We start from the raw sequence: 9,416 nt of genomic DNA on the forward strand, positions 1-9,416 counted from the left end.
ATGCCAAATAGAACGAACTCAGATCAATAACGAATATTAACAAGGTAAAATTACATGCATTTGTAGGTAAAACTAGGTGCACTTGTAAGTGATTTTACCTACACTTTTTACTTATAAAAGTGTACCAACTACTTGCACATATAACACATTTACATGCACCAAATGGTTCTCAGTTCTCCCGTGGACGGCCGTTCGCATGAGAGTGTGCCCATATATATATATATATATATATATATATATATATATATATATATATATTGGTTGTACTAATATATGACTTCAACATGCAAAGGGAGCATGACAATGACATAATTTGTTAATTGAAGGTACATAATCTGGACTGCATTGTGGACCCTGATCCACAAAATAATTTGCCTATAAACACGGTAAACAATAAAATATTTTACAAGTATTTTATGCATGTTTTGTGGGAAGTTCAGAATGGGTGCAGTATGTTCAGTCTTCTTAAAAGAATGAATACTTTGATAAAATTATACAATATTCAGAGCAGAGCTTCACAAGATCTAAATCCAATCATATTCAGAGCAGAGCTTCACAAGATCTAAATCCAATCATCTGATATAAGTAAAACTACTTTCAGAGCTTAGGATCTAGTGTTTGTACTTGATTTCCCAGATCTCAACATCATTGCCTCTATCATATTCTCTTACATATTTTGGAATCTCCTTTAGGTTGATCTGCTTACCCAGAAAGCAGGGCGAAGAAGATGAGCTGTCGAGTTCATTATGCTCTGCATCATCAACTGACAAATTGCATGATAAATGATGTGAATAAGTTGGAAAGTTTGCAGTGGAAGTTCAATTGGTAAAGTACTAATTAGCTTCCTTTTTGCCTTACCGTCTCTAAGATAACTTCTGAAATGCGAGTATCCATTTGCAACAACATCAAGATCGTCAAGGGTGAAATTGTAACGCTTTTCCAATGCCAAGTATAATACCTGAAAACCATTCGTTTCAGATAAACCTTTCAGGTGTCAGCAAAGCACTCCAATCCAGCAAGCCAAAATGAAGCCAATGCCTAACAAGAAGTGTGCAAAAGCGTAGGATAGGACATGCAAAAGGTCATAAATTGGAGCTTTTGATTCTCAGCAAAATTTCAAGTTAAGCTCTTTAGGCTATACCTTTTCTGGGTTCTCAGACATCAATCTCTCTAAGGTACTGAAGAATGCGTCAGTCAGATCATCACTGTAAATTACATCAGCAGCTAGAAGTAATGAAGCATTTTTGAGTTCCTCAATTTCTTTTTGTGTCCAAGTGTAACTGGAAGATGACTTTACTACATTAAAAAACATATATACTTCACAAGTGTTTAAGGTTAAAAAGCAAAGGAAAAAAGAAAGAATTAGAAATCAGTTACACCTTTTTTTTGGATTCCAAATCTTCTGCCACTTGAGGAGGCCATGAATCTTTCCAATCAAGTTCGCGCACATGGATTTGGGCATTTAGATGGAATATTCCAGCATTAATATGTACATTTTTAGCACAATTATCAAGTATTTCCTCACCACGATCTGACATAAAGGGAGCAAGCCTTAAAGTTCTATCATATCATTAAGAGTTGGAATAATGTATTCTCTTTTGCTAAAAAAGCTCAAAATACGAATAGCTGAGACATAAGTGTAACGATATTATTTCATTGAATAAGAATGCTTACCGCCAACCTACATGACCACAAAGCAACAACAACTATTTAAGATAATCCACCAAGTAGCATATATGCAAAATGATTATATACCTGTTATGAAAACAGTTTTAGCAACATCGGCAAGTAGCATGCCAACCAACCCTGATGGAGACAATTGAACAAAAAAAATCCAATCAAAAAAAAAAAAAGACAATATGTTTCTGGGTTCAAGGTGTACACAAACTTTGAAGAGGAAGCTAGAAAGTTGTGCACAGCCAATTTTGGCTTATTTGACCACTATTAGCTGTTTGACTTGGTTAAAAAATCAATATAAGTGTTTGGTTAATCAGCTTTTTGTAACTCCAAAATGCTAAAATTCAAAAAGCTGCTCAAAGCAACTTTTTCAATTAGCTTTTTGAGAAAAGAAATTACATCAAACAGCTATCAGCTAACAGCTAATTTACCAAACACTTTTTTACAATCAGCTAATGTTATCAACTAGTCATACTCTCTAACCCAATTAGCTAACAGTCATTTACTAAACAGGGCCAACCATTTAGTAGATAAATAGAGTTTTGTCAAGATTGTAGACTAGAAAATCTATAATGCTTAGAACAGATAAGCAATGCTTGAAAGTTGAAATGCACCTGTACCAGCGCCAAGCTCAATTGCAATTTTACCATCGAAAATTGATGAAATAGATATCATATGCAGCACAAAATCAGCAAGCACCAGTTCTGCCCTCCATATCTGACATAAGAAAACAGAACAGTAGTAGAACACTGAACACATGCCAGATAGAAACATCATTCATCCAAGTCAAGACAATATATAACTGGAAAGAAAACATGTGCACAGTGCACAGAGTTCTGATTAGTATTATCCAATTTGAAGACATGAAATATCACCTGGAAAGAAGTCATACCTACTTAAGTTGTGAAGTAAGAATTGATGATAAAAGATGGTAAACATTTTATTACCTGCAAACCGACTCTAGGAATTGATGACGTGATGTTATGTTGGATAGTAATAATAATTTGATCTTTAGGTGGTTCTGCAAAGTGTGGATAAAGGAGAATGACCAAACGTTTCAATCACACTAATCAAACTAATGATAGGATGGAGAACTAATCTGAAAAGCAAATGTCTAATGCTCTATAATAAAATTAGGAATTAGCAATCTAAAGCTCCATTTAACACAGATTCTATGCCCAGGAACCTATGATTTTTTTGTCCTGCTAACTTCATGAAGATATTCACCTAACAAATTCCATTTTACACCCTTTTACTTAGTTTCTTATGTAGTAATTCCATTACCAACTTGGGAACGAGAGAACAAGGGAAAATAACCTTTGTTGTGGTTTTACTAAGGTAACATGGATCCCTTCCAATTTACTTAGTGAAGCTTTAAAAGATTAATTATTCAAAGAAAGCTGTATCCTCAAGTTTTGATATAGTAGAAACCAGAGTGCAAAACTTTAGCATTCATCACATCAAAATGCCAAAGTGGATGAACAGGAAAAAAAGAAAATTTGTAATTTATGCCCCCCACAAACATGCTTCACCCCTGAATTATTAGTGGTATAAATGTTGCCCCTCAATTTTCAAAACGTGACATATATTGCCCCTCTCCTAATAGGAAATGAGAAACATTGTTGTCGGCGGAAAGAGAACAAACGAAGAAAGAAAAATGAAGGAAAACGAACATTGTCTTCGAACAGGGAAAACGACGGATAACCACATTTACACCATTAATAATTAAGGGGAGAGACAATATATGTCATGTTTTGAAAATTGAGGGCAACATTTACACCATAATAATTCAGGGATTCGGGTGACATTGATAATTGGCATATTTTGAGGTTACAATTTTCCCTAGAAAAAATTAATATGCACTCCTAAGTGCCAACTGCCAAGCTGCCAAACAACACCAAAAGGCAAGAATAAATGAATAATACAAGCAAAAACAAGGAGAAAATTTTTACTTAATTTCAATATATGGTGCCTGAACAGTACTAACCAAAAAGAAAGATTCACATTAGTGTCAGAATTTACCAAGTGGACAACTTACTTCTGCGGCGAGTTAGAACAAGATCGCCATCTTCATCCAAGTTGAAAATAGGAGGTGTTGAAGTGAGCTCACCCTTCACCGTTCCAGCAAATGTGCCCGTACTGCAATCATATACTGCATATTTTCCCCAAAGATCAAGGTTTCTTTCCCCCATTTATTATAAATGAACAAAGTTTACAGATTTTCCACAGTAGTAGTGCATAAATGATACATGAATACACCAGAACCATTTTTGTTGATAGAACAATAAGTAATTTTCTTTGCAACATTACTACTTGTGAATATCAAAGGGAGAAGAAGAAGTTCAAAGTACCCTTGCGAGGTGGTAAATAGATGGTAAAGCGGGAGAGGTGGGGCCCAGAGTGGTAAGGAGGGCAGCCTAGGTGGACCTCGCTCATCACCTGTTCCTCCTCCGATTCGCCGCCGGTAGTTGTTTGCGGTGGCGACGGGAGAGGCTCTTCTTCATCTTTTTTGCATTCCATCGGGGCTCTAGCTGATGCTCGACTTTTGCCTTGTTTAACTTACATTATAGAATTATTAATTACATTTTCGTCACTCAATTATTCTGATATTCATTTTTATTACTAATAATAATTTATAATATTTATATTTCAAAACAAAAAATTATAATATTTACTATTAAAAGAGTGAAATTTGGTGAAAATAGTAACATTTAAAATTGAGTTTGTTCAATTTGAAAAAAAAAAAAAAGTTTATGAACAAAAATTGCAGAATTCATAACCAACAATATGTTTGAGCTTTATTTAATTATAATTTGAGTTTCAAATATTGTGTATTGTTATAATATTATTATTAAACAAAGTCTTCAAAAAAATAAATAAAAATAAAGTTTTGTTAATGGAATAGTAGTATTTGAAGTAGATGAGTGAGGTGATTGTTAGTCGAGTAATAGTTAATATGTTCAATTCTTTTTTTTCAACTATTTTATAATAAAGAAGTAATAAATATTACTCCGTATAACATCTTCCTTTCATTTTCAATTTTCGTCTCCTTTCAAATTATATTTTGGATATATGAAATTTATTTTATAAGATCATATTTATACATTTTATTTATAATCTTGTTCATTAACGAGTGATGTACTTCCATTTAAAATAATTAAAGTTAAAATTATTTAGTTTAACTTTCTATAAAGCATGTGGTCCTGTACCGATTATAGATTTTACATTTTAAGCATGTGATCCTTTACTCGCTAGGGTGATTGAAGACTTACCAGTAAATAAAAGGAGAGATATTGCCTTACTAATTCATTGCTCAATAGCTTCACATTTGTGAGTGGTGACTGACAATTTGTCAAGATTGGGGCTAGGGAGTAAACTAATTGTGTTTCAAAAACAGCACATACCATTTAGCTTATCATTACAAAATGGAGACCACAAAAATGAATATGACTTCACAGTACCTTATGATGCTATACTAGTTAAAGCCTAAACCAGAGCACAATCCAAACTTGTGGAAGCCACAATGGACTTAGCTTTAAATCCTTTAATACAAGAACTCTAAGCTCTCTGCCAGCTCACAACAAAAGATGCCCACTGCTATTACTTTCCGTCTGGTGTTTCTGGTTCCTCCTCCTTTTCAGGCTCATCATCCTCTTTCTTCTCCTCTTCTTCTTCCTCCTCCTCATCATCTTCTAGAGGAGGATCAACTGGCAATGGAGGTGGCAGTGGAGTTCTCATAGGGCTGAATTGGGGGAAGATGTCTGGTCTGCGACCGGGCTTTGGTCTTATCCATTCCTGCCATCATTATTTTTTTAACGCATTATGTTAAGGTGTTACTCCATTTGAAATACATATAACAGGAGGCATTTACTAATAGAAAAATATCAGGACAAAAGAGCAAATTCAAGAGTAGAAAGCCATTGCTTTCATGATTTTTCAGTTTTTGCAAAGACATTAAATAACCAAGGCTTTGAAAAAAAGAACTGCGGATAAATTTCTGATTAGTAATTACAAAGAATGACAAAATTAACAAGAAACCAACTATATTTGCATATCCAAAGGGCAACCCATGATCCATAACATAGCCAAAAAATGTATTAGCAATTATTAGAAGCAGATACAAGAGTCCAGAATGAAACTGTAAGAGAGGGAACACCATTTACAATCTGCCACATATTTGAGTTAAAAACACAAACAATTGCAATGATGCAAACCTATACTTGCAAATCATCCTACTTTAATTCATGTTGGCTAGTCTAAATATACTCAAATAAACAATAAAGTCACAACTCACAAGGGCAAGAATTGCACTAATGCCAGTATGCCACAGGCAAAATAAGTCCAGCAAAGATGTGCATTGCCTATGATGATGAAATGACCTAATATACTGGTAATAAAGATGACAAATAGCACATGCCAAAGATGCCAGAAGACTGCACCACTACAAGGATTTATTGAATTATGTTTTTAGTGAAATAAATTGCTAAACTAAATGATTGCTTTGAGCATCTTCATCCATTGCTAGAAGAAACTAGAAGCAGGCAGCAATAAACAACAAAACACAAAGAATGATGTGACACAAATAGAAAATTTCAAATGCTAAGTATGAACCTCAATATATGTATTTTCAATACTAGAAAAGGATAAAGAAAAACTCTCAAACAGGAGTTGCTGTGTGAAGAATTCTAGGACATAACAGCACATCTCACTCGCAGATGATTGAATAATGAATTTATATATATATTTGGACAAATGTGATACCAAAAGGATTAAAGCGTTACAAGAAACCATCATGATTGGCATGCCATTTTTGTTCATTCTGAATATGTACATTTCAAGTTTCAAGCTCTATATTCAAAATCAGTAAGCACACAGTCTCATACCACACAATTTATACAGTCTGATACCTAAACCTTGTATAATGTTAGAAATCACAATAACATCACCTATAAAAACAAGCAAGTTCGTTTATTTTTCTCATTTTAATTAGTTATATATTGGTTATCAAGTATCATTGCAAATACTTACTAGAACTATAGTAGTAGACATATTGATTCTTAGCTGCACCCAAAGTATATGATAATTCAAAATGAGTAAAGTTCAATTTTGGCCAATCAGCTATAGTGTCATTTTCAACATCATTCCTTCACTTCCAAATTCCTCAATTTTAATACTTAGACAAACCTTCTTTTAGATTCCTTCATTCAATTTTGGAGAAGTTCACTTTTAGTTCCTCCTTTATAATGGCATTCTCAATTTTATAGACCTCTCCCCTAAATAATTGCACAACCATCATCCTATTTCCCTCCATCATAATGGTTTGTTTTTACAGCATGATGTCATAAGCTGTGACAATTAATTTATCAGATTGGGAATAATCTTTGGGATAAGACTTTTTCGGTGGTTAATTCCAAAACCAAATTGTTTTGTGAAGATGTTGAAAGTGAGTTCAACTTTCAGGGCAATTGAGGATGAAAATAACGCAATGTTGGCATTGATTACTAAATATGAAATTTTTATTGTAGTTAAGCAGTCAAGGGACTAATTTAAACTGCACAATAGTCGTATCAAAATTGATATTTTGAGATCTAAAAACAAAATTGATAACAAAAACTAAAACGGACTAAAATTGGAGATTTGCAATTTTAGATAATAGAATGCTTTGCGTATGCATAATTAATGGTGAAAATAATGAGTGATAAGCGAATATAATGATGAAATAGATAGGGAATGGATATGAAGAGCTCACGAGGGGGAAATCGAGAGGAGAACGGCGAGTCATCTTCTCATCTTCAGGAGCCATACGCACGACCTGTGACTTCCGACGGTTAAGCGATACAACGTTGTATCTGAAGCTGAGAGGCGGCAGCACCACAAAAGCGGAGGTCTGCGGTGGTCGGCAAGGAGCTGGGCCGGCGAAGCAGCCGCTGGATGAAGTCGCCGATGAAGAGGAAGAACTCAACATCGCCGCCGTGGGAGTTGAAGTAAGAGAGAGGGAGAGCAACGCCATGGTCGCCGGAACTGGTGTTTCTGGCCTTCCTTCTCTCCAAAATCGCTGTTTTTAGAGCGGCTCTCGAGGCACCATTACCAACCGCCTCGGATGGCACGAGTCTTGATAGGTGATCCTTTCGGGCACGTGATTCGGAAATTGGGCCTCAAGGCTATATTTGGGCTAATCTCTTTGTTTGGCCCAAATTTCGCAAAGCCCAACCCTAAAACCCCTGCATTTGTTCATATTCTTCAGTCCTCGCCCCTCATATATAAACACCACCGGTTCTCGTCTCCTATTCTCTTCCAGTTTGAGATTAGGGTTTCTGCAACTGTTCAGCAATGGTAAACTGGGAAATCACCCGCGCTCTCTCTCTCTCTCTATCTATCGATCTATGTTTACATATGCGAATTTTCTGTATAGTGATCATGGGAGAGCTGATCTGTGACTGAATGTATGTGTGATTGCAATATAGGGGAAGGGAACGGGGAGCTTTGGAAAGAGGAGAAACAAGACCCACACTCTCTGTGTGAGGTGTGGCCGTCGCAGCTTCCATCTCCAGAAGAGCCGCTGCTCGGCTTGTGCTTACCCAGCCGCCCGCAAGAGGACATGTAAGCCTTATTCTTTTTTTCCCATTCGCGAAATCTCTCTACAATGCTAAAATTTGCGTCTTTAGATAACTGGAGCGTGAAGGCGATCCGTAGAAAGACGACTGGAACTGGCCGCATGAGGTATCTCCGCAACGTGCCTCGCCGATTCAAGACCAACTTCAGGGAAGGTACAGTTTTACCGTTTCATTCTTATATTTTAAAAAAATAAAGTATGAATTTGACATTTCCAAGCTTCTGGGTGGAAAAAATTGCTAATTGAAGTGAGTTGATTGATTAGGTACTGAAGCAGCTCCAAGGAAGAAGGCAGCAGCAGCTTCTGCTTGAAGTTCATTGAGGGTGAATCTATGAAGGTTACTTTTAAGTTTTCATTTTGATACTTCAAAGAATTAGAACAAGTGAGATATTGAGGCACCTTATTGTGTGACCATTCAATCCTTAGCTGTGTTTATGTTAAGCGTGTATTTCAATTTTGCTTATGTGACAGTAAATTTGTTTTGAATGCTCTTTTTCTTCATGGTGTTACTTTTCTGGCAAGCTTTTGTTGATTGTGATTCGTCTGGAATGATTGTAGTCTAAATAGTCCATGAAACTTAGTATTAGTTGCTTACAACAATTCTTATCACTTTACTACAATCAATATGTTTTTATGCTTAGTTCTAATGATGTAGTATCATTAATTCCTATTAGAGTCTGTTTGCCACCTCTTCTATGATGCCTGATAAAGGCAGAAGTTGGGCAACCAGAACTATCTTCTTTGAGTGTTTCAATTGAAAGAGGATTTATACATTTAAAGAATTAAACTAGAATCATATTTGTTTCTGTGAACTTTAGCCTTGTGATGCTATAGGATGCTGTCTGTTTTTTCTTATGAAGAAGTTGGGTAATTTGGTGCATACATACATACATACATACATACATACATACATATATATATATATATATATATATATATATATATATATATACACACACACACACTATATCATAAGTTAGGCATATATAGTATATAGTAATGTATACACTATACCAATAGTGTATTGGAAAATGACTCCCCCAAAAAAAAGGAAGTCATTTTCTTCCAAAACATACCTATTTTCCTTTGACTAAGACATCATTTCCCCCCTCTTGCCAAGAAACCA

The 9,416-nt window shown here is 35.3% G+C and overlaps 3 protein-coding genes across 7 annotated transcripts; 1 reads left to right on the forward strand and 2 right to left on the reverse strand.

Moving 5' to 3' along the window:
- Positions 1–360: 360 nt before the first annotated feature.
- LOC109190806 (methyltransferase-like protein 22) lies at positions 361–4,250 on the reverse strand. Of its 5 annotated transcripts, none has more exons than XR_002055795.1 (10): positions 4,029–4,248; positions 3,716–3,829; positions 2,625–2,698; positions 2,292–2,394; positions 1,756–1,806; positions 1,383–1,531; positions 1,142–1,282; positions 859–958; positions 548–763; positions 361–510 (listed from the first exon to the last, which is right to left on the reverse strand). XR_002055795.1 is itself a non-coding variant. In XM_019341430.1 (10 exons), the coding sequence occupies exons 1-9, from the start codon at positions 4,195–4,197 to the stop codon at positions 612–614; spliced, it is 1,053 nt and encodes a 350-aa protein (XP_019196975.1). In that variant the 5' UTR covers positions 4,198–4,248; the 3' UTR covers positions 361–524; positions 563–611. The 5 variants fall into 5 exon arrangements, 4 of the variants coding, with proteins under 4 accessions (XP_019196975.1, XP_019196974.1, XP_019196976.1 ...); XM_019341430.1 differs by having other exon boundaries at positions 361–524; positions 563–763; XM_019341429.1 differs by having other exon boundaries at positions 361–763.
- A 792-nt stretch (positions 4,251–5,042) lies between these two features.
- Positions 5,043–7,782, reverse strand: LOC109190768. The gene is made up of 2 exons (XM_019341356.1): positions 7,427–7,782; positions 5,043–5,472 (listed from the first exon to the last, which is right to left on the reverse strand). The coding sequence occupies exons 1-2, from the start codon at positions 7,685–7,687 to the stop codon at positions 5,278–5,280; spliced, it is 456 nt and encodes a 151-aa protein (XP_019196901.1). The 5' UTR covers positions 7,688–7,782; the 3' UTR covers positions 5,043–5,277.
- Positions 7,783–7,902: 120 nt separating this feature from the next.
- On the forward strand, positions 7,903–8,811 carry LOC109190769 (60S ribosomal protein L37-3). The gene is made up of 4 exons (XM_019341357.1): positions 7,903–8,010; positions 8,142–8,277; positions 8,343–8,444; positions 8,555–8,811. Exons 1-4 carry the CDS (start codon positions 8,008–8,010, stop codon positions 8,599–8,601), a joined length of 288 nt encoding a protein of 95 aa, XP_019196902.1. The 5' UTR covers positions 7,903–8,007; the 3' UTR covers positions 8,602–8,811.
- Positions 8,812–9,416: the final 605 nt, after the last annotated feature.

Source organism: Ipomoea nil, unplaced genomic scaffold (assembly GCF_001879475.1).
Source record: "Ipomoea nil cultivar Tokyo-kokei standard unplaced genomic scaffold, Asagao_1.1 scaffold1576, whole genome shotgun sequence".
NCBI lineage: Eukaryota > Viridiplantae > Streptophyta > Magnoliopsida > Solanales > Convolvulaceae > Ipomoea > Ipomoea nil.

Excerpts from the sequence above, each read along its gene's own strand:
- LOC109190769 (XM_019341357.1), top strand. Across the intron at positions 8,278-8,342 it reads AGCCGCCCGCAAGAGGACAT|ATAACTGGAGCGTGAAGGCG; the intron begins GTAAGCCTTATT and ends TTGCGTCTTTAG. Across the intron at positions 8,445-8,554 it reads CAAGACCAACTTCAGGGAAG|GTACTGAAGCAGCTCCAAGG; the intron begins GTACAGTTTTAC and ends TTGATTGATTAG.
- LOC109190768 (XM_019341356.1), bottom strand. The coding sequence starts at position 7,687 with ATGGCGTTGCTCTCCCTCTCTCTTACTTCAACTCCCACGGCGGCGATG. Across the intron at positions 5,473-7,426 it reads CTCCTCTCGATTTCCCCCTC|GAATGGATAAGACCAAAGCC; the intron begins GTGAGCTCTTCA and ends TAATGATGGCAG.
- LOC109190806 (XM_019341430.1), bottom strand. The coding sequence starts at position 4,197 with ATGGAATGCAAAAAAGATGAAGAAGAGCCTCTCCCGTCGCCACCGCAA. Across the intron at positions 3,830-4,028 it reads CTATTTACCACCTCGCAAGG|TATATGATTGCAGTACGGGC; the intron begins GTACTTTGAACT and ends GAAAATATGCAG. Across the intron at positions 2,699-3,715 it reads TGTTCTAACTCGCCGCAGAA|AACCACCTAAAGATCAAATT; the intron begins GTAAGTTGTCCA and ends CACACTTTGCAG.